We start from the raw sequence: 21,947 nt of genomic DNA, 5'->3' as shown, positions 1-21,947 counted from the left end.
GAATAATCCTCCGACGGACGCGCTTGCATATCTATTCAGTACGCAGTGATGCGTACGGACTGAACGCGAGGCTGATCGCTCACATCGAAATTCTAGAATAGGTTCCCGCAGGTTCGCAGAGCTAAAAATATATGGTGCTACTAGAAGTCCGCATAACTTATGTTGGTGTTATACATGTATATGCATTCGACTCCAATGCGTAGATTAGAGCTTTAAAATAGGATTTGCTGCCTTGCGGCAAAGTGGCTACGATAATTCATTAATTTTATCCATCCATTGATGTCTGTACATTTTCAGGTAATAAGCCAGACCATGGGCACTGTTTTCAACCGATTTCGGAAGGTTGTGAGAAAAAAGCACGGTAAAAAGTGCAGGCGCACGTCGGACTAATAGAGTTTTGCATATCTGCAATGCCTAAAATATTTCAACAGCAAGTCGAAAGGTCACTGGAACAGCTGTGGACGATAAGCTACATTTGATAACTTCGTGTACACAGTTATTCTTCTCTGAATCCGATAATTAACGGTAATCGATTGATTCATCCTCAAAGGATTACCATCCACAACGCAGTTACGGTAGTCCAGTCTCTCGATTGGATTTGGTCGAGTTCCAAAGAATGTGTCTGTTGTGTGTGGTACATTAACATTTTTTTGGAGGGACGAAGTACCGTGTTGAAAGGAAAAACGCCCGATAGTACGTTATCGCATACATGATATACGTACATATACATGCATGTTTAGTAGCAGTAAGAGCAACTACGACACAGTAACAAAGTATGAATGTGAGAACACATAGCGATAACTCGATATTTAATATAAATAGATGGAATTCCATATAACTAAGCGTGAGTCGAGACTGTTCCGGTGCTGTGGTAAGGAACTGCTTCCATTGCGTGTTAACACCGACTGTGAAATAAATTTCCTACTCTACAGATAAATTGTGGACAATATTGCGTTGAATATATTTGTACCTATAATTTTTGTAACTCTGGACAACGATTCGTCAGTATAACAGTTACAAAACATTTTTCATTTAATTTTTACACTGTTAAATAAATATATACATGTCACGTGTTACCAAGAATAAGAGAAAGGAATATAAACTTGTGGTCCGGAAACTACGCCTCGGTATATATTTTCGATAACACACCATGTGGCGTGTAAAGATACATACGCCATTGAGTGACGCCCAGGAGAGATGTACACTCGGACGGAGCATAGTTAATTAATTCGTTAGTGAGGGTACAACAGTAGATGATAATTATAGTGTCACGATCCACCGAGTCAAGATCAATCTGTACTTGATGGTCAGCATGGTAACATACACGCCAGTAATGTTAAGGTATGCTACGTATAGTATTAATGATAAATAACTAAAGTGACACACGTAATGTCCGAATCTAATATTTTGTAGTGTATAAAATTTCTTCATTTTATCGGAGCACATAGCGAAATAGCAATTTAAGTGACCTTTATATCAGCATTCGAGAAGTTTCAGATTAATTTTTTTTTTTTTTTTCACATAATTTCGATGTACACAGCATTTTAATTAATGAAAACGGCTGATGACGTCGTGTGTGTAATCATAAATCCTGTAAAATATTAAGGATGTTCCGATCCATTTCATCGCTTACAATGTTAGTGTGTAATAATCTGGTTTGTCTATGGCACTTCAGCTGTGTCCTCCACCATCTTATTCTGTTGTTGATGTGGACCATCGCAGTTACATCCATTGGAGAAAGTGAAAGGCCCGTGAAAATGAATTTGTCCAAATTCGATTACGAACAATTAGGTCTGCCAATTCCAAAACTACATTTGGTATCGCAATCAGCCCTACGTCATGAAAACCGCACTGAGGAAGCTTGTATCTTTCAAGATGACGATCAGATTACCGTCCTTCCCATTTCCACTTGCAACATAACAGAAATGTATTTATACGCACAATTGCCGCATTTATGTGACTTATATATTTATACGGCTCATAGTTGAAATAAAAAGTGTCTATTTTCGATTCGTCATTTTCTACTTTGGCTTTCAGAATCCTGAAAAATCACGTAATAGAAGTGTTGAGAAAGGACAATTTGACTAACTACATCAGCGGTCTGAAGCAAATGTAAGTACGGGCGATATATAAACAGGAGATGTTATTTTACTAACGTGATTAATGATCATTATTTCAGACGCTTAGAAAGCGTACATCGTTTCCATCGGTTTGAACCTGGAGTTTTCCGGAACGCCGATGAGTTACACACGATGCAAGTATATTTCCGAGCTTTTTGATGTTGAAATAATCTATAAATGCTATATATATGGGTGACTGAATAGAAAAAAATGCATTTGGAGTGGAATATTTATTTAAATAGCATGTATGTTGAGTTCGATTTAAAGTAAAACATTCATTTCTTCGCTCGTATTGTTACAGATATGTCTCAGATGCCCCAAACCTGATTACGATCGACGACAAGGTATTCCAGGAAAAACTTCCTAATTTGACGATGATGTAAATATACGTTTACAATTTCAATTATTTATAAAATATAACTGTATGTCTGATACCAATATTCGTTTACATGTAATGGGTCCAACGTTTTTTGATACTATAGAACAATTACGCGTAGTGGTTTGCGCACTCTGCCGTATCTTGGGACCTTGACAAACAGTATATTAAGTTCTGTGTAAGTATGTATGGTATCGTACATTTGTTCATAGAAACTTGACACTTTTTCATTCCAAGGCTCATTTGTACTGTACGTGTGTAAAAATTTGATTGGCACATTTTAGGAATTTCGCGCACAACGTTATACAAGTCATTAACGCGACCCGGTGCACCAATGTAGGAATTAATCTATTGTAAGTAATTTTGTATTGCCCTAGATTAAGCTAAACCAAATTTAGGTATGTAATTGTATTCTGAGATTGGTTTGAATAAGGTAAAAACCGAGTTCACCGATTCTGTTGCAGGATACTCGAATACAACGAAATCTCTTCTGTGGAAAATAAGGCTTTCCAAGGATCTCGAATAAAAACTTTGTAAGTATTCATTCTTAAGAAAACACACGTAATGAATCATGATATTATCGAAAGGCGATATTATCTTACTCACCTGTTAATTACGCGCTTGATGCCGAAAAATCCGATGTACTTGCTCGCACAAACTATATCATCAATTATTTTTGGTACTCATTGAAGGCGTCTCAAGGGAAATAGAGCGTTGAAACATATTGCCGAGGATGCGTTCGTCGGACTCGAAGGTTTAAAAGAATTGTAAGTAGATGATCATATATTACTGTTGTACGTACAAGAATCCAATAGGGTTAAAAAGTTGAAAATAAATTGTCAGGGATTTGTCAGAGACATCAATAAACGCGCTGCCGACCAACGGCCTGGAAAACATCCAATCCCTATCGATTGAACATACGAAAAACCTCGAGACCTTTCCCTCGGTAATCACGTTTACAAGCATTACTACGGCGAAACTGACCTATCCTTATCACTGCTGCGCTTTTTCGTATCCCGAACTGCAGGATCCGGGCGTGTATAAAAAATACCAGGTACGGAAAATATCGTACAAAAATGCGATCTTCAGGTACTCTCGAGGGTACTGTCGGAAAGTATACTCTTGCAAGAGCGTCATATTTACTTATACAGGAGGACATGGAAGAACATAATAAAAAATGCCAGGAGGCATCGGCGAGCCATGAAAACTCGGACACTCGTTCTCGTCGATCTCCAAATTTCAACCCGTTCGAAAATGAAATCTGGAAACCACCCTACGCCACACCTACTTCTACTTCAATCACCAGCGATTGCCCAAAGTTCCAAGAGTTTTCCAGAAACGTTGAATGCAGTCCGAAGCCCGACGCGTTTAACCCGTGTGAAGACATTATGGGCAACTGGGTACTTAGAGTAGCGGTAATCATCACTCGATGCATTGTTATAGGCTAATTTGCTTAAACTGCACTCTATACCGAACCATCATTTTCTTCTCACCTGTGTAGATATGGCTTGTGGCGATCCTAGCTATTGTTGGAAACTTTGCTGTCCTGGTTGTCTTGATAGCAAAAATTCAGATGACCGTGCCAAAGTTCCTCATGTGCAATCTCTCTTTCGCCGATCTCTGTATGGGGTTATATTTAATCCTCATCGCCGACAGCGATGCGCGCAGCATTGGTGCATATTTTAATTACGCCATCAACTGGCAAAAAGGTAAGAGTCTATTCATATTCTTATATGTAAAACTGCCGAATTATAAGCTTATTAGAATATTATGCATGTATATATTTGTAATTGACGTAATTATTTGGAAATCAGAAACATTTTTACATCGCTTGTAGGCTGCCATGTATTATTATCGTATTAAGGATATGTAATATTCGTCAACATAAAACGCGTTTCATTTTCTTCTGATTTAGTAATCATCAAATGCGAAAAGTTTGTTCATTTTACCATTTCACAATGGATCTGAAATATATAAAATCGAAATTTATTTATCTGCACAGGTACTAACAAAAAAAAATGTACTTTTGCTGACCTGTGTTATCAAAGACTAGGAACCTACGTACGTGATACCCGGATTTCGAATACAGTTGCACCGCATACCAAAAGGCATCTGATTTTTCAATTATGATATTTCCCCCTGCAGGACTAGGCTGTCAAATCGCTGGGTTCCTGGCTGTATTTTCTACGGAATTAAGTATATTCACATTGACAGTAATAACAATGGAGAGGTGGTACACGATTAACTTCGCGATACTGAACCGGCGACTCAGATTGAGGACTTGCGTGAAAATCATGGCCGCCGGCTGGTCTTACGCTTGTATTATGGCACTCCTTCCCATCTTCGGAGTTTCCAGATACTCAACAACGAGGTAAGCTATTCCAGCTGAAACCTGCATAAATTTCTCATTATGTCAATTATATTTATAATTCATTTTCACAGCATATGCCTGCCCCTCGAGCACATGAACACGATCGATCTCTTGTATCTTATAATACTGTTCGCCTTCACTGTTATTGCCTTCGTAATGATCGTAGCTTGTTACGGTTTGATGTACTCGTCAATAAGGGTTGGCCGACGTACCTCGGTGACGTCGATGGATCATTCGGATGCGACCATTGCCAGAAGGATGGCCATTCTAATATTCGCGGACTTTGCCTGCTGGGCACCGATAGCCTTCTTTAGTTTTACCATGCTTATTTCCCGCGAACCAGTAATCCCGCTGACTTATATAAAGATCCTCGTCGTATTTTTTTATCCGTTCAACAGTTGCGTAAATCCTTACCTTTACGCCTTCCTCACGCATCAGTATCGACGTGACTTTTTCGCTCTTCTTACACAGTGCGGTATGTGCAAAAGCAGGGCGGCGCAGTACAATTTTGCAGCGTTCGGATTGCCGTTGACGAATCGTCGAGGCAATCCCAATACAAGGGACAATAGCGCACCGAACGATACGCAAAAAAATTCTAGCAACAGCTTGACGATGCAAAATGGTAATCATATTATACCTAGCAAAGTCGAAAAGTAAAAACCGTTGGTAATTGTCGGTATACGGCACAAGTCGTTTGTCTCAGCTTACTGTAAGATCTTAGAATTATTTTATTGAATACCTAGTTAATTATGTGTAACGCAAATGCGATGCCTGAGTATATTTATTTATTGTTCGTGCTCCTCCCACCTTCTCCAATTTCTATCTGTTTTCGTTGATATACCAATATTTAACGATAATGGATTACTACAGCTATGTATATTGTATGTAAATTAAAAAACACATGTTTTCGTTGTGTACATTTTCGTTCACGGTTTTTTTCTTTTGTATGCGCACCAGACAGAACGGAGAATAGTAAATCCTCCTGTGAACAGGCAACAAATGTTAGGCATAAAAAGTAACGTGAAATGCCTACACACAGGCGGATTTACCGCATGTTGATTACCTTGGTCTATGGATTACCTACGCGGTGCATCCGCATACATGAACCAACCCGTTACACCAGTATTTTTGCAGAGAAATAAGAATGAAAAATCTACATAACTATTTTTACAGCACTGTTCAAATGCATATCGGCCTCTATGAAAGCAAAATCTTACGACTAACGATAAAATAAAAGGCTGCTCGCCGATACTGTGGGACAGTAGGACGAAAAAGTCGCAAAGAGGAAACAGGAATAGAGGATTCTCTAGTTCACCGCGCGGTTCAGAAGAGGACACTATGATTGGCAACGCGACAACTGTTACATTGCATTACGCTATCAGGATTAAAGTCGTTGGCCTCTAATAAGATTCACTAAACTTTAGAGAGGCTGATTATAAAAGACCTGACTCTGACGTGAAGCTTATAATCCATGTAACTCTACGGACCTCGATGATAAAACAGTTAACTCCTGTGTACATACGAGCATAGAAGATAATTTCTATCAATCAGGAACCGCAGAGTTATTTGGATTATAATCGTCACGCCAAGGTTAGGTCTTTTATAATCAACCTCTGTAAAGTTAAGTCAATTTCTATTAGAGACCATCGAAACGATCCTGATCATTAATTATAATCCTCAGTTGAATGACGGACGTTCTGCGAACGCTCGCAACGCGAGGCTCGTCGACATTTCGTGTCTAAAAACTCGTTAGTTCGTGGCCGATGAGGTCAGCTGGTAAACTTTGCGCGCGCACATGTGGCAGGGCAAAAGGAGCGGGGGTTTAGGGCGGTTGGGGTGATGGGGGGGAGGGAGACGGCAGCGAGACGAGTTTCGAGCGTCCCGATCACGGAGCGTCCCGAGTTTGTCCGAGAAGATATTGCTATCGCGTAGAACGGTACTACAGCACCAGTCGCCATGCCCCGTGATTGTTAATCCCCGATGAAAACACTAGCTCGTGTTGTGTTACACACGGGCACAGAACGGACCTCACGTCCATAAGAGTGTACGATTCTTGAAGAGTGTCACAAAGTGATGGTGATCCAGTAACAAGTGAAGGTACATAGATTGAACGTTTTCAACGAGTTTACCGACAGACTGACTACTACCCGTGTCCCGCTCCCCGTTTCGTGCGCCGAGTCGAGCCGTCGTCGGTGGCTGGACTTGAAATTCTGAAATCATGGATCAGGACAGTTTGAGGGCGTCCGAAGAGTCCAACGCCGCCCATTTTATCCAGTGAAAACAACCTTCGATTACAGTTTGACAACTCGAGTGGATCACACCCGTCGTCCTCGATCCGTGTTTTTTTTTTTCTGTGTAATCGCATTGTTTTCATTTCTCTCTTCCCTTCCCCGCCGTTCATCCACCCTGCTCGTTCTCGCTCTCTCCTCTCTCTCTCTCTCTCTTCCCCCCTTTCTCACTCTCTCCCACGTACGCAACCACACACACAGTAACCCATTCTCTTTCACTCTCCCTATCCTATCTTTGTCCTTTTGTTTCCCTCAAGAACTCGTGCAAGTTTTCTTCAAACGTAAACGTTATCAAAGTGGCCCCCGTTACGTGTGCCGAACGAGGCAGCAAAATTGGCTCAAACGCGGAACCTGCGATGGTGATAAGGTAACGAAAATATATTAATACTTTTCATTAATCACTTTCTACTTTGCATGCACGTCATGCACGACGTGCGTATACTTACATTGACTTCAATCACAGTTTTTATATTGAAATTTCCTGAGGCCGTGTCTGTGTTGCGCGTATCGGCCTCGATTGCGCCCAACTTGTTTCGACACGTCTTTTCACCCTTCAAACGTCAAACTATCCACTCATCGACTTTTCACACACCGCTACTGTAATTACAGAACAAAAAACCTAACCTAACTTAAACTCAAACAGAGTTCAACACTAAGGTCATTACATACGTCATTCGTCCGGTTCCTGAATCATCGAACGTGTCGATTCATTGAATGTGAAAAAATAAATGGGGTATGTTGGTAAAAAGAAATTAATTTTCAAGAGCATTCGTTTGTTCTTTATACACTGTTCTTGTTAAATATTTTCCCGAAGCTTTGAGGTCTTGTTTATTCCGTATAGCTTGCCACATGCATTTTGCAGATGGGAGCAAGCACAGCATCAATATTGACACAAGTACATCAGCGTAGCCATGATCAATTTATATTTTTACGCTACCCGACATACCTGAAATCTTGAATACATTGAAGAAAATTTTTTCACAAAGCTGCAAACGCGAAATGTATAATAATGTACACCGCCTCCAGGTTGGTTTTTATTGTTCATTTTTTGCGATAAAGACTCAATGGCGTTAGTTGGATTTAATGTGAAGAAAAATCGTTCGACTGAGAAGTAACTGCGGTACTGTTCATTTTTTGTTCCATCAAACTATCGAGGGGGAAACTAAACGGAGTATAAATTGATGATTGTTATGCAGCTGAAGCTAGTAACGTTATTGTAACGATTCAAGTTTCGAAGTATTTTAGAAATATATCTGAAGTGCGGTAAACCATAATAAGAATAAATATGTTATTACTTCAAAAACTTGACAGCTTCGAAAGTGACTGTAAAATTCGTGCAATTTCCGAATGACTTTCCAAGACCAGACTTTTCGAAATATATGAGTATGTTTGGTTCATCACGGATGACTGAATTTCAAATAATCCTAAATGTGCGAAGTAACGGGATTTTTCTCCTAAACATGATAAACTGCAGGAACTTTTAGTTTTTTGCTCGTAATTAACTGCGTACTGATTTGCGATTATACCTTGAACCCAAATTACTGTAGGACAATGAAGGTCGGGGTCTGTTTGCCCAACAACAAGAAGTATGCTCTGACTCGACCTTTTATCTATATAATGTTAGATTTGTAAATATTTGAATGTTTCCGAGCGAGTTGTTCTCAAGGGCGAACGAGCGTTTTCTTGCTCTGTGCACGTACGATTTTACTTGCAGAACCGATCGTCTGAAACAAACCGCAAGTTCGGCGTAAATCAGTCGATTATTATTAGCACAAGTCCTGAGTTCAGAAGGTGAACTTTGCATGGAGCTGAAGTTAGTAAACGTTATTGTAATCATTTACATTTCGAAAAAATCGTTATTTCAGTACGAATCATATTCATATTTCGAAAACTTTACTGCTTCAAAGTTAATATAAACTTGCAAAATAGTGATCCCCCCCCCCCCCACTCTTTAACATTTCGTTAGGGTAACGTTAGAAACTTCAACCTCGTGATTTTGTTTTTCGATATACAGAGCCGTGAAACGCTGCAGTACCGAATAGGCCTAAATATAATTCTTCCCTTTTCATGCACAGCTGACAGAAGTGTATACGTATGAAAAGGGTTGCGTTTAGTTTTGTATCGTGTGGATTGGCAATCCACTTTTGACGAGCTTCGCGCCGCTTGTCAGCGAGGGTTTTCGGTAATTGAACCTGATCGGCATACCGTTACGCATATAGGTATGTATACTAGGATGGTCCTCATTTACAATGTTGACGAATCTATTCCGGATCATCCCACCAAATCAACTATAAATAATTCAAAAACAATGAACAATTTGTTTCAGATTTTTATATCAACTGTAACCCGTGTCTGGAAGAGGAAGGATTTCCCAATTTAAAATAGACGTGTTTGGGACACGTTCTTAGTATATATTTTACTGTAAGAGTAATAATGTTCGAAAAAATCCATGAATGTGAGGCACTAATGAGCATTATTGATACTATCTGAGAAAAAATTCACATCATACCAGGTAATATAGACAGTTGCGTTTCTTATAAATAAAAAGAAAAAGCCAAATTTCTAGGGTGTGCAATTCGTCGAGGTTGGTTGGTATGATGACGTGAATTTTTTCTCAGACAGTAGCAACAATACTCACTAAATCTTCGTAATTGCAGTTTGATTCGAACATCGTGACTCTTAGAATAAATTATATGCTGAGAATGTATCTGAAACAGGTGCATTTTAAATGGTGATATCCATCCATTTACAGGCACGGGTTAGAATTGATATAAAAATCTGAAAGCATTAGGAAATTGTTTTTGAATTATTTATAGTTGATTTGGGGGGTGGTCTGAAAAAAAATCATCATCACCCTAAATAAGGATCACCCTAATGTATACTCACGTGTTTTTCAATCGAAAACGATCACACTGTACATTGGTGTAGAAAGAATATTGTAACCTATACGTTGAACGTATTACACACATGTCCAGTACCAGGAAACCGTATAAAAATTAAAGCAACCCGACAAGTACTTTGAAAGTGTCGTGTGGCTGTGGGTTATTTCTACAATTATTCCTTCTTCGCAGGATCGAGGATCGGGAATTTCTCCTCGCGTGATACGTTAATAACAAAACTTCTCCGAAACGAACATTAACGATAAGAATTAATCTTTGCTTCTCGTTGTAACTGCAGTCGGAGGGAGTAGCTTCTTTACCGCGTTTACTTCGGCTCTTAAACGTCGTACAAACATTACACATTCTGCAGCGTAATACTTTATATACTCACAACCAGGAAAAAGAATTTGGACATTGCACTTAAATATTTTCGGCGTAAAATACTCATACGTATGTATCATTGTTCAAATCATCTTTTTTTGTACGATGTGACAAAAATTTACGAAAATTATAACCGATCTGAGTTAATTCCTCCTACCGTGAGAATACCGTCTCGGAGTTTGAAATCTTAAGTCCACTTCTCCGTGCACCCGCTGATCCGTCCGTCCGTACGTTCATCTATCTCGGTTTGCCCGGCAATGGGCGGAAATGCGGGTCATCGGTTACCCCGGCTAATTATAGTGGTCGTTCTGCAGTCGCAGACGCGTCTCATCTCATCGTCAGATCCGATATAAGTACACCTTATATGATAATACGAATAACGCGCTGCGCAGGGCTTTGTCTCTTTTTAAATATTTTTTTATAGAACGCGAGCATGATTTACGCGGTTTTTCGTATAGAAAAGTACCCGTTTTTATGACGCTGGAGTAATTCTGCGAATGCGCATGCGCGGAGTACCGAAAAAATTACTTTTAAATCCTGGGAGTGGTGAAAGTGATATTTTCCGCACTCCGCGCATGCGCCGTCGCGAACAAATCTGACATCACGCGACCCTAACCTCAATTTCGTACTTCGTGAAAAAACGCGTAACATACTCGCGTGATATAGAGAATCGTGTGCAACAAGGAAGCGACTGTCTTTTTGCCTCGCGTATTTGCAACATTTGTCTTCGGCTCACTTACGACTCATATTGAAAACTTACGCTTGGCCCGAAAGAACCAAGTTTGCTTCCTCGTTACACAATATACTATTTTTCCTTTATATTTCACGGGTATCTGCGCAATGATGGATCAACTTCATTTATTATCAGCACCTTCCATTCTTTTCTTCCCTCCACTCAAGTTGATGCGAACGAGAATTTTGACGACGTTGAAGTTAGTAACGTTATCGTAATGAAACATCGGCGAATAAATCACTAATTTCTTTATTTTACACTTGTTAATTTTGCTTGATTACGGTTACGATTTTTTCCTCAGATTGAATCTTTACGATAACATTACTAACTTCAGTATGATAAATTTTTACATGCTCGTGCAATATGGAAATATTTTCTTTCACGCACAACAAGGTACTTTTTACCGTTGATCCGACTCTTGTCATTTCCGAACAATATACAATGGTACGCAGTGTTATATTTTAGGTTCTTCTTAAATGTATACCTATATTTTTACCCTCGCCCTCGTTCTGCGTCAACAGGTGTTTTTCGCGGCTGTGTTTCGGCAACGCACGTGGCTCACGCCGTCGACCGTAAATCCTTGGAGAGACCGTAGAAATTCACGAGGCTGAAGTTAGTAGCGTTAACGTAACGAAATATACGAGTAGGTATGTTTTGCTTATCATGGTTTATTAAATTTCATACAATCATAAATGTCCGAGATAACGATTTTTCCTAAACATGCATCGTTACTGTAACCTTACTAACTTCATCCTCATTGAAATTCGTCGTATTGAAGTCAGTAACGTTATCGTAACGATTCATGCTGAGGAAAAACGGGGAGAACCGTGATTTCGCAAGTTTGGAATTGTCTGAAATTCGGTAAATCGTAATAAAACAAAACGCACACGCATATTTCGAAATATTAGTTCCTTGAAAATTATTGTAACATTAAGAACTTATACTGATTTTTTCCTCGGTATTTCGTTACGATAACGTTACTGATTTCAAGCTCGTTAAATTATCGTTCACCTCACGATCGTCAATTATGGTAACTATATAGGTATACATCAGTCACTAATCTCGGAGAATGTCAAATTGTTTTGGACATTAGTATAGGAAATGGAAGACGTAACTTGGAAGACCATTTTAAAATAGCTATTCGTATTATGTTATGATGATGTACAATACGAGTCCTTCACGCGTATAATACGTTCAAGTGGCTGGAGTAAATTTTCTTTTCTCCCCTGCGGCTTCACATGCGATTAGAATTCCATTACGGCTTACTGACCCGAAGGGTGTAAACGGATTTACACGGCATTTCTTCGGCGTAAAAATCCTTGGCTGTACTTGTTATTATTATACAGTTTGCACGGTTCGCGGAAGGCTAACACGCGTCCGTGTCGTTTTTTCTTTCCTTGTATAATATAGTGACGTATATAGGCCAGGAAACATTGCGTCATCGTGTAGCGATGTGCACAATGTGATATTATACGTATGCGTACTATACTAGTATGCACTGGACGACGAAGAGCAGGGCTGAATGTGTAATTGCACGAATCCAACTAACCGTACACGTTTTGCAATCTCGATCGTACGTGGGTATCATATTTACACCAATTGTGTTTCAGATCGGATGGCGGAAGCAGCGAAAGCCCGCTTCTCGTTGAAGAGGGCGAAGCAGTTGGCCAACCGCACAGTCCGCACCTGAAACACAGTCATCCCCATGTCGGCCACGCTCACCAACCCCATCATCATCCGCACCCTCAGTCTCATCCTCACCCTCATCCCCATCCACATTCTCATGCCCACGGCCACGGTCACCACGGGCAGCATCATCACGACAAAGCCAAGCCACCCGTAAAGTACGGAGAACTCGTCATTCTTGGGTAAGTTGGGATTACAAGGTATTATCGGCAACCCCTAAAAAGTTTGCTCGGGTTAAAAGAACGATTATGGGAAAAGATGACCTTTCTAAGCTATATTAAAAAAAAAAAAAAAATAGCAAAATTAGCAGTAAAACGTTCTAATGTTCATTCGAATAATGTACCTAATGAAATCAGAAAATCCAATTTTTGTGAAATACCTTGAACCGCAAAAACTTTTACAGAATTGTGAAGATGAAACTGTACTGCCCTTTTCTATTTCCAAAAAGTTTAACATGTTTGGTTGCTAACTCTGGCTACCAGCTTCAGCTTCATATACATATACATATACAATAAATAATGCGAAGAGGAAATTATACCTATATTTAAAATGGGCCTGAAATTAGTAACGTTGACGCAAAGAAATACTGTAACAAAAATCGCTGTATTTTAATTTTAAAATGACTTTGAACGACTCAGAGTTTCCAAATTATGCTGCATAAGTTTTTCTTTACGAGCAGTAATGAAATATAGATAATGGTAATCTTCGAAATAACAATTTTTCTTAAACATGCATCGTTTTACATTGACGTTGCAATCTTGAACCCCGTTATTTAAAAAATACGATACATTGACACTACCGGATGATGAATTTCAGACGAAAATTTTTACTGATCGCATTATATATACATAACGTGACGAGAATTCATCACAAATAGGTTTTCCTTGTCGTGTAGTACATAGTTATCGAAAAACAATGTATATAGCATACGGTTTAGCTATTCGAGCGTTCTTTATGTCAGGAATGCAACGGCAACAAACGGTAGGCGAAGTCGGTGGATCTATAATCTCAGGTTGGCTAGGCGCCAAGTCGCAGTGCGGTAACTCAGTGCCCTGAAACTTACACCTTATATACATGCACATGTACATACATAAATATATATATACACACACACACGCATATACGGGTTCGCTGTATATAGTTTCGAACAATCGTCTGTATAGGCCACTTGGGTTTCAGGCTGCACTGCAGCCGCTTATCGCCCCGTTGAAATGTCCCGGAGGATATTTCCGTTGAAAGTAAAATAACCGATAAACAAGAGCTCATAGTCAGGCTTGCGAGGTATTCCGAATTTTTAGATAACTTTCGGATTTTACCTCCTCCCCATCGAAATGATCTATCGCTTATCCTCCAAAGCGAAAATTTTGTAGTAATCAAACCCGAGGTGAAAATTGTTGAATTTAACGTAGGCTAAAACATACACGTGCCGCACACTGCTAACGAAAAAATCCAAGCGCATCACGGTGATTGTTGTGTATGCGGATGCGCGTGTGCATCATTGTAAATTGTATGAAATTGTTAAACGCAGATACAATGGATTTCTTCCACCTGGTGATCGTGGCCGTAGACGCAGCAAATTTGTTCTGGTCAAAAGGCAGACGGCGAGTGGTGTTAAGCGGAGCAAACACTACGTTGTTAAAACACCCCACAGTTCAAAGGCCATACTCGACACAACCCAGCATTCGATATCGTACACGCTGACCAGGACACAGGCCGTCATTGTTGAGTATAACGAGGATGAGGATACGGATATGTTTCAGGTGAGAGTTTGTTCAACAATTTTAGCTATAGGTATTACAATCGTAACGTGGAATGCACGCAAACCACTTTATTATACAAGAAATAGGTGTACAGCGGTACTGTAACTACATAACTTATTCTCCTCCAAACCTACAGATAGGCAGGTCCTCCGAGACGCCGATCGACTTCGTAGTAATGGACACTTGTCCAGGTGGTGCAGAGGGCGGATCGGCCCCGAGCAGCGAGGGTCGCGTAGCCCAGAGCACAATCAGCAGGTTCGCTTGTAGAATTCTTGCCGATCGGACGGACCCGCGAACCGCGAGGATATACGCCGCTGGATTCGACAGTTCGAGAAATATATTTCTAGGGGTAGGTTCACACCCGAACCAGTTGGAGCATTAATGTGTCCGTAATTAGGCTCCTTCTCCGGCTCCCCCCCTCCAACCCGCCCTCCCCCAACCTTAATAACTGGTCTACGGTTTTCTCCATTCGTTGCACACCCCAGGAGAAGGCGACAAAGTGGCAGGAGAATCGTGAGATAGACGGACTAACGACAAACGGTGTATTGATCATGCATCCGAGAGGTCAGTTTTGCGGCGGCGAGGCCGAGTGCGGACTTTGGCGGGAGGTCAGTGTAGGCGGTGGGGTTTTTTCACTTCGTGAGAGCCGGAGTGCCCAGCAAAAGGGTTGCGTCGTCGAGGATGAGAACAACGAGCTTCAGGACGGTACACTTATTGACTTGTGCGGGGCTACCTTGCTCTGGAGATCAGCCGAGGGACTCGCCAAATCGCCGGTTGGTATCGTATTATGATGATATTACCGCTTTGCAGCGATACCAGTATCGTAGTAGGTATTACTGTATGTGCCTGAAATCGACCAATTCCCCCCGAACCTTCGAATAGACAAAGCACGACTTGGAAGAGTTGGTCGATGCGATAAACGCGGGACGACCGCAATGCCCGGTAGGACTGAACACCCTCGTGATACCTCGCAAGGCTGCGACGGATTCGGCACAGCAGCATCAACCGTACGTCTATTTGAAGTGCGGTCACGTGCAGGGACACCATGACTGGGGTCAGGAAAAAGACAAGGTGACGCGAAGGTGCCCCATGTGCCTCGTCGCAGGTCCCATTGTTAAACTCTGCATGGGCATAGAGCCGGCATTTTACGTCGACAGCGGACCACCGACTTATGCCTTCAGCCCCTGCGGTCACATGGCTACTGAGAAGACTGTCAAGTGAGTTTTCACATGTTTGTTTCTTCACTTGAACGGGCATCAATCCAGTATGTATCAGTGGCAATGATATTTCAATACGCACCACTTCTCAATGTTATTCTGGTATCCAATATCGCTACTGTTATTGTGCTGTCTACAATGTTATTATTAATATCATGATCGTCATCATCATATCGCGTCGATAATAAGTCAATCGACATTGTACGTATCAGGAATTATTAATTCGATCTGACGACATGTATATATACAATTTGTGGTGTATCATCGAAGCTTTAAATGAACAAAGACCGTTTCTTAGGTACTGGGCACACGTCGCGATACCGCACGGGACAAACGGATTCGACGCGGTATGCCCGTTTTGCGCGGTACCCTTGGAAGGAACACCCGGGTATGTCAAGCTCATCTTCCAAGACAATGTGGATTAAATTCTGTCGTTGGATATGAATCTTTAAACGTTGTTTTTCATCATTCGAAACGATAAATCGACGAGATCACAACAGGCACTGTTATTGGAATTCCTACATTGCTCTCGATCATCGTTGTTGCATATGAATTTGAAGACTGCAGTTACAATTTTTATTTAACGTCGATTTTTTCTGGCACGAAGAATGGAAGAATGTGATGCAAATAGTCTCGGGTGCAGATTAGTTTTACTGTTCACGCGTATGCAGTCCCATTACTTTCAAGTTTGATGGACTCTTACGTATTTTCATAGCGTACAAGGTGACTTTTTCGTCCCCGAATACAGTGGGAGTACCTATATACTTGCTCTTACGCGGAATCTGCATAAGCAGCTTTTTATTATGGGAAAATCAGGCAGCTCAATACTGGAAAAGAAACCCACGTATTTGGGCTGCAAATAACAATTAAATATGTACTCTCACTTGCTCTCAGGTCCAAAAAGTTGTCTTTATCTTCCAGTTTAATGTTCATATGAGTGTTAAAATAAAACATTAACGGCCTTAAGTATGCGCGGTATAAAAAAATTACAGGAAAAGTTCTTACGGATCATTTTCATAAGTATTACGAGTCAGGTAACTGTTTATGTTTGTTTCCTGTCAGCCCTTCCATTAGGCATATCGCTTCAAAGCTATATTACCTAAATTATTGCATTTTGGTGATCTGACATATCCAAACATTCATCCGAGAATTCTTGTTTATTATAACATAATCAGATGCAAGGCTGAAACCAATTGGCTTCAAGTATAAATTCTGTCGGGAACTGGACTGTCAAGGACGTAAAAATTTTTCGATAAATTTATACGATCGACGTGTGTTTAGTTTTCCGTGTTTTTTTTTTTTTTTTTTTTTTTTTTTTTAACCATAAAGGTTTTTTTTACATGAATTGTGCAGCGTGTTGTAATATCAATTGAACATTCTCTAAGATAGTTGAAATTTGGGTCGAGATGATGAAAATATTGAAAACTTGAGTCATGTCCACGACTATGTTTGCAAATATTGGCCGCGTATCAAGATGGTAATTGTATTTAAAACTACGGTGAAAAGAGGGAGGTAAGGAACGTGAGTGCGTGGTAATGACAGGAATAATGAAAGTATTCGGAAATGAGTGAATCGTATGCCATAGAGGTATACATATTACGTGAAGTACGGCAAACGTTAGGATACGACGATAAATTATCGATTTAATTGATGCGGCCGAAGAAATATTTAAGCGTGATAAATTGTATAGTAGAACAACAAGACTGTTTATCCGTCTCTGCCATACGATGGTGAATTTTTCGAAAATTCTACAACTGACCAAAATGCTGAAAAATCGCAAGATTTACGGAGATATTCGAATATCCGTGTGGCAGGGGCCCAAAAACCCTGTAATAAGCGAATGGGGCTAATGTCCAGTTCCATAATTAAGATAACATAAATATATTCGAATTATCTGCTTGAAGAAAAGTGAACAAAAAAATTAAATCACATGAATAAATTGGTAAGTAAATAAGGGGGAAAAAGAAAAGAAATAACAAAAATATTTTTTTATACAAATCGTGTAGGAAACTTACTTTCTCACGTAGATTCAATCTCAATTAGAAATATGCTTTGGCTAGCATTTATGAAAATGGACACTAGCATTAATTATTTAGCCAAGTTGTATAGTTATATTTAAAAGTAATATGTATATTTATTCCACGGAGCAAGACTAATGGCGAGTGCTGCCGTCAAATCCACATAAACAACAAAAGCCTTGTTCAAGATTGTGAATTTTATTCAACAGTTGAACAGTTTTTCATAAATAACGACGGGCTTTATCAAAGAAAATTTTATGTGAACTGAAAGATCTTTATTAGATCAAATTTGTTAATAATTGGGGGAATGTCATTCATTATGAATTTATCTTGATGAGTTCTCTATTCCTGATGGCAGCACGGATTGGGGTTCATACGTTTTACCCAAAATGTTGGAAATAATAGAAAGAAGAAAAAAAAAAAGAATACAAACCGCCGTCAGTATATGTTTTTGATACGTTTCTTAGTTGAACTTAGTTATTAGAGCATAGGGATATATTATCGCTTGCGTCGTGTAATACCCGCGACTCTAGTTACTGCTGAGGTTTCGTAAACAAGAATACCAGCGTTTTTACTATTACCTTACGTTATTTTTTAATGATAGATATCGGCGTACAATATGATAAGTGAATACCTGTATAAGATAGAATAATTGGCTGGTGTATCATATTGAAATTTTTATTATAAATTACAAACATGTTCGGACTCCAATTGCAGTCCGCTTGCCTACCGCATAGGCACAGAGAAGAAATTATTTTTCAATATCAAAATCACTTCGAACTGAAACCATTTTTCTGCCACAATGACGTCATAAATTTACGGGTACTTCTAAGTTGGTACGGAAGTAATTTCTTTAACATCCTACTTGTGAATATTTGGATTTTCTAATTTCATGCAAATAAGATATCAATGTTTGGTACAAAATTATAACGGGTAACGAAAATTCTATTATTGTTTGCCGAGTATAGTTGAATCTCTTTTTGTTATAATAATGCGTTTCTAAATCATAAAATAAAACAACATATATTCAGTCCAGACTTGCTTTCGCGGTAACATGCGGATATTTGCGTATTAAATATTTATACATATAAAAATAAGTGTGTACATGCACGTAAAGGTAACAACAGAATACCACGCAACATCCAAACTTTATAACTATTATACATATTACATACCTATAGTAAATTATATTATTAAGAATATTTATATGATTGTAGATTTAATTTAAGTACTTTAATAAAGTACTTTCTTCGTCTATTCAACCGTAATTATAACAATTATTAATAACAAATCGTACGGAAACCAAAGAGTGGCATTGCGATTGTCCATAATTGTATATTGATACAGAATGATTATAATACATGTAACTTACCACATTGTACGGCATATTACATTCGAGTCGGGTGTAAAATAAGGAGCATTTATTCGCGATTTTGAATAAATATGCTGCTACAATTATGTTAAACTTCTTAAGGCGAGATATTTCCTAAAACGTTGCATGACCGTTTTCTCAACTTCCCCTGGATCGTGCTGTGAAAAGAAAATTGATATTTTTTTATAGTGTAACTTACATGGTATATACACCAAAAAAATATTCACAATGTAAAGAGAATATAGGATACTCTCTTTATACACAGTAACTCTGAAACATGCGTATCGTCAGTACAAATTTGTACAGGATTATTATGAATTTGTAATATTTGGGTAGGCACCTGTAAAACATGAACGCCCCTCTGCGTCAGCACAGCCAGCTCTTTCATTCCATCTCCGGTGAGGTCGAGGTAGGCCATCGAATGTACAGGTGCGTCGAATAATCTTCTTTCTTTGAACTCCCACGCGTCATCGACAAGCGTATAAACCAATATTTCTTGATTATATGTTCCAAGTAGAATTTCATTTTTGCCATCCATATTTATGTCAGCGATACAAGAGCACAGTACACAATCCGATGAGTCGCTACCAGCTAATTTAACATCCTTTTCCATATCATTGTATAAAATGTCCCTGTTGTTATGATACTATTAGAATTTTCATCAGAACTTGACGAAGTGCCTAGTTACAAATGTCACTTACATGAAGACAACTGAGGCATGAACTGTATTAACGACGAGAATGTTTAGAGCTGGTTCCTCATGTCGCTCGTCAGTATCAGTTTCTGTAATACGACTTGTTATTGCAAGCACATACTAATTACGTCAGGTTATGCATTAATGTGTCAAGAGAAAAGAGAAATGTTTACCATCTCCTCCCAGAAATTTAGGTTTAGGTACAACATTTTCATTGCAAAAAATACGGACACTTGATACAGGTTTGTCATATCTCAGTGTCCAGTTTTTAATGATGTTTATATTTTCTACATCAACCAAACTGACTTTTACCAAACCACATTCACAACCCACAGCTGTTACTCTTCTGCAACAACAGTTTACCAGTGTACTTTTTATACAACTTGATGCAAGTCCTTGGGGAAATTGTAATTGCATAAACGAATGAATGTGAAACAATACCAGGGAGAAAGGTAGCGATTGTTATTAAAAATCTTTTAGAAGTGGTGGCTGTCAATACCTTGTTTGGTTGTTGTAATAATATATGTCGATCCATGTTGCTATAGCTTCTAAATTTTCTAATTCAGGAAAATGTTTTTCAAGAGAGGATTCAGCGTAATCGTGACTTCCCTCGTCTTCTCTAATCATGTGGATATTGTAGTCACTCCCTGACAATAACCAGACCACCTGCAAGTATGAAAAAATTTGTCACATTTCAAAATGAATTTATTTTTACTCTCAAGGAACTTTACCTCTCGTACAGAATGTCTGCCACTGGGCATAGTCGTGTGATACAGATGATACGGGGTGTAAGACAGTTCAACCATGAGACAATTCTGTGCCACAGTTTCTATGGTGCTATTCTCATCGCATTCTCCATCACCCTCGCCTTCTGTGTAAATATTTAAATATCTCTCAACCGTAGCGTCATTACTAGTCTTCATTATTGTAATTCCAATTACAAACTCGTCTCCTTTTTCAGATTTGTTGTAAGCGTCTATGGAGATAATCTCTGCCCCATCTGTTGAAATACAAATCAATTAGAGAAAAAGCATGCTCAATATACACTTGACGTTGATGAGCCAATCTCGGTTTCACTAGGCTAGAAACAACAATCATCATATACAAACTGGGAATGTAGGTGAAGAGTAGTTCTTTGACCAAAGGTCTCAAGTGACGATATTTCGGTGTTCGGTTATACTCGCAAGAGTAAATTTTCCTTTTCAAAGATGCGACTAATATTTTATCCGAACCAATAGCCGAACATAACTTCGTCATGGAATAAATATTCCCTTGCGATGTTAAAGGAAACCAATGCGCGTCCGTCAAATTGTCCATGGTTTTATTTGTAATTGTACAATCGTGAATTTACAGCAAAAACCAGAGTTCATCCCCCCTTGGCCTCTGCTCGACCGCACATCCGATGTTCACGTCGTTCCATTTCTACAGATTCTCACAATGATTCTCATTGTGTGACATGTGTCACTCGGTCACCCAATTATTACGATTCATAAATGATCACGCGTTGGATCCTTAGGATTCTTAGGGTGCGTTCCGATATTAGCTCCCAGTGCTGCCAATTATTTTTTATCTCTTTTGCGCAACCAGGTTCGTGACTAGCTCTGTCTTTGTACTAGAGAGTTTTTAGCACTGGTGAAGGTAGTGAAGCAGCTACGTACAGCTACGTAGTCGACGTACGCCCGTATTCATAGTCCTTCCTTGAGGAACAAGGATTCCTTGTTCCTCATTTCACGTTTCATAGACCTTCCTCGACAGAATAAGGAGCCTTATTGGCCTCCTTTCAAGGCAGGTCTCGAGCCTCCTTGAGGAAACCTTCGGCACTGCGATTGGCTGTTTCGTTTCATGTAGCCAGCGCTTCCGCTTGCGCTTGGCGTCTATGCACTTATGACCCGTATGATGCGGATTACAGCCAGTTGACAGGTTAACTTCTTTGAGGTTATACACTTTCATCACCGACGCAACTTGACAATGAGAGCTAAGCGGTTCAAGTTAGATTTAAATATAGCCGAGTGGCGCTTCGATCAGGAGTTTGACCACCATAAGCAATCACAT

General features: G+C 39.5%; 3 protein-coding genes across 6 annotated transcripts; 2 read left to right on the top strand and 1 right to left on the bottom strand.

The window, feature by feature from the left end:
• The first annotated feature begins 26 nt into the window (after positions 1–26).
• Positions 27–5,776, top strand: LOC124216812 (Leucine-rich repeat-containing G protein-coupled receptor 1). Of its 2 annotated transcripts, none has more exons than XM_046621801.2 (14): positions 27–1,341; positions 1,676–1,927; positions 2,038–2,112; positions 2,180–2,254; positions 2,422–2,499; positions 2,603–2,674; positions 2,781–2,849; positions 2,961–3,029; positions 3,189–3,263; positions 3,340–3,550; positions 3,648–3,896; positions 3,998–4,205; positions 4,642–4,867; positions 4,939–5,776. In XM_046621801.2, exons 1-14 carry the CDS (start codon positions 1,304–1,306, stop codon positions 5,522–5,524), a joined length of 2,283 nt encoding a protein of 760 aa, XP_046477757.1. In that variant the 5' UTR covers positions 27–1,303; the 3' UTR covers positions 5,525–5,776. The 2 variants fall into 2 exon arrangements, with proteins under 2 accessions (XP_046477757.1, XP_046477756.1); XM_046621800.2 differs by having other exon boundaries at positions 3,648–3,911; positions 4,939–5,774.
• A 949-nt stretch (positions 5,777–6,725) lies between these two features.
• Positions 6,726–19,086, top strand: Pli (E3 ubiquitin-protein ligase pellino). 2 transcript variants are annotated; one of them, XM_046621820.2, is made up of 7 exons: positions 6,726–7,522; positions 12,759–13,016; positions 14,363–14,594; positions 14,731–14,943; positions 15,080–15,367; positions 15,477–15,811; positions 16,110–19,086. In XM_046621820.2, exons 1-7 carry the CDS (start codon positions 7,512–7,514, stop codon positions 16,234–16,236), a joined length of 1,464 nt encoding a protein of 487 aa, XP_046477776.1. In that variant the 5' UTR covers positions 6,726–7,511; the 3' UTR covers positions 16,237–19,086. The 2 variants fall into 2 exon arrangements, with proteins under 2 accessions (XP_046477776.1, XP_046477778.1); XM_046621822.2 differs by lacking the exon at positions 12,759–13,016.
• Positions 18,633–21,855, bottom strand: LOC124216818 (KICSTOR complex protein kaptin). 2 transcript variants are annotated; one of them, XM_046621824.2, is made up of 7 exons: positions 21,247–21,855; positions 20,627–20,895; positions 20,395–20,561; positions 20,069–20,241; positions 19,903–19,984; positions 19,542–19,833; positions 18,633–19,359 (listed from the first exon to the last, which is right to left on the bottom strand). In XM_046621824.2, exons 1-7 carry the CDS (start codon positions 21,263–21,265, stop codon positions 19,285–19,287), a joined length of 1,077 nt encoding a protein of 358 aa, XP_046477780.1. In that variant the 5' UTR covers positions 21,266–21,855; the 3' UTR covers positions 18,633–19,284. The 2 variants fall into 2 exon arrangements, with proteins under 2 accessions (XP_046477780.1, XP_046477779.1); XM_046621823.2 differs by having other exon boundaries at positions 21,005–21,853.
• Between the last annotated feature and the right edge of the window lie 92 nt (positions 21,856–21,947).

The sequence above is a fragment of the Neodiprion pinetum genome, chromosome 4 (assembly GCF_021155775.2).
Source record: "Neodiprion pinetum isolate iyNeoPine1 chromosome 4, iyNeoPine1.2, whole genome shotgun sequence".
In the NCBI taxonomy this organism is placed as follows: domain Eukaryota; kingdom Metazoa; phylum Arthropoda; class Insecta; order Hymenoptera; family Diprionidae; genus Neodiprion; species Neodiprion pinetum.
Note: the sequence above shows the minus strand (reverse complement) of the source record. Positions and strands in the feature narration are given on the sequence as shown.

Coding starts and splice junctions, on each gene's coding strand:
- LOC124216812 (XM_046621800.2), top strand. CDS start 1,304: ATGGTCAGCATGGTAACATACACGCCAGTAATGTTAAG. Junction 2,113..2,179: donor ATCAGCGGTCTGAAGCAAAT/GTAAGTACGGGC, acceptor TCATTATTTCAG/ACGCTTAGAAAGCGTACATC. Junction 3,264..3,339: donor CTCGAAGGTTTAAAAGAATT/GTAAGTAGATGA, acceptor ATAAATTGTCAG/GGATTTGTCAGAGACATCAA.
- Pli (XM_046621820.2), top strand. Junction 15,368..15,476: donor AGGGACTCGCCAAATCGCCG/GTTGGTATCGTA, acceptor ACCTTCGAATAG/ACAAAGCACGACTTGGAAGA. Junction 15,812..16,109: donor GCTACTGAGAAGACTGTCAA/GTGAGTTTTCAC, acceptor ACCGTTTCTTAG/GTACTGGGCACACGTCGCGA.
- LOC124216818 (XM_046621823.2), bottom strand. CDS start 21,212: ATGGACAATTTGACGGACGCGCATTGGTTTCCTTTAACATCGCAAGGG. Junction 20,896..21,004: donor ACTCTTCACCTACATTCCCA/GTTTGTATATGA, acceptor GTATTTCAACAG/ATGGGGCAGAGATTATCTCC. Junction 19,985..20,068: donor TAAATTTCTGGGAGGAGATG/GTAAACATTTCT, acceptor GTCGTATTACAG/AAACTGATACTGACGAGCGA.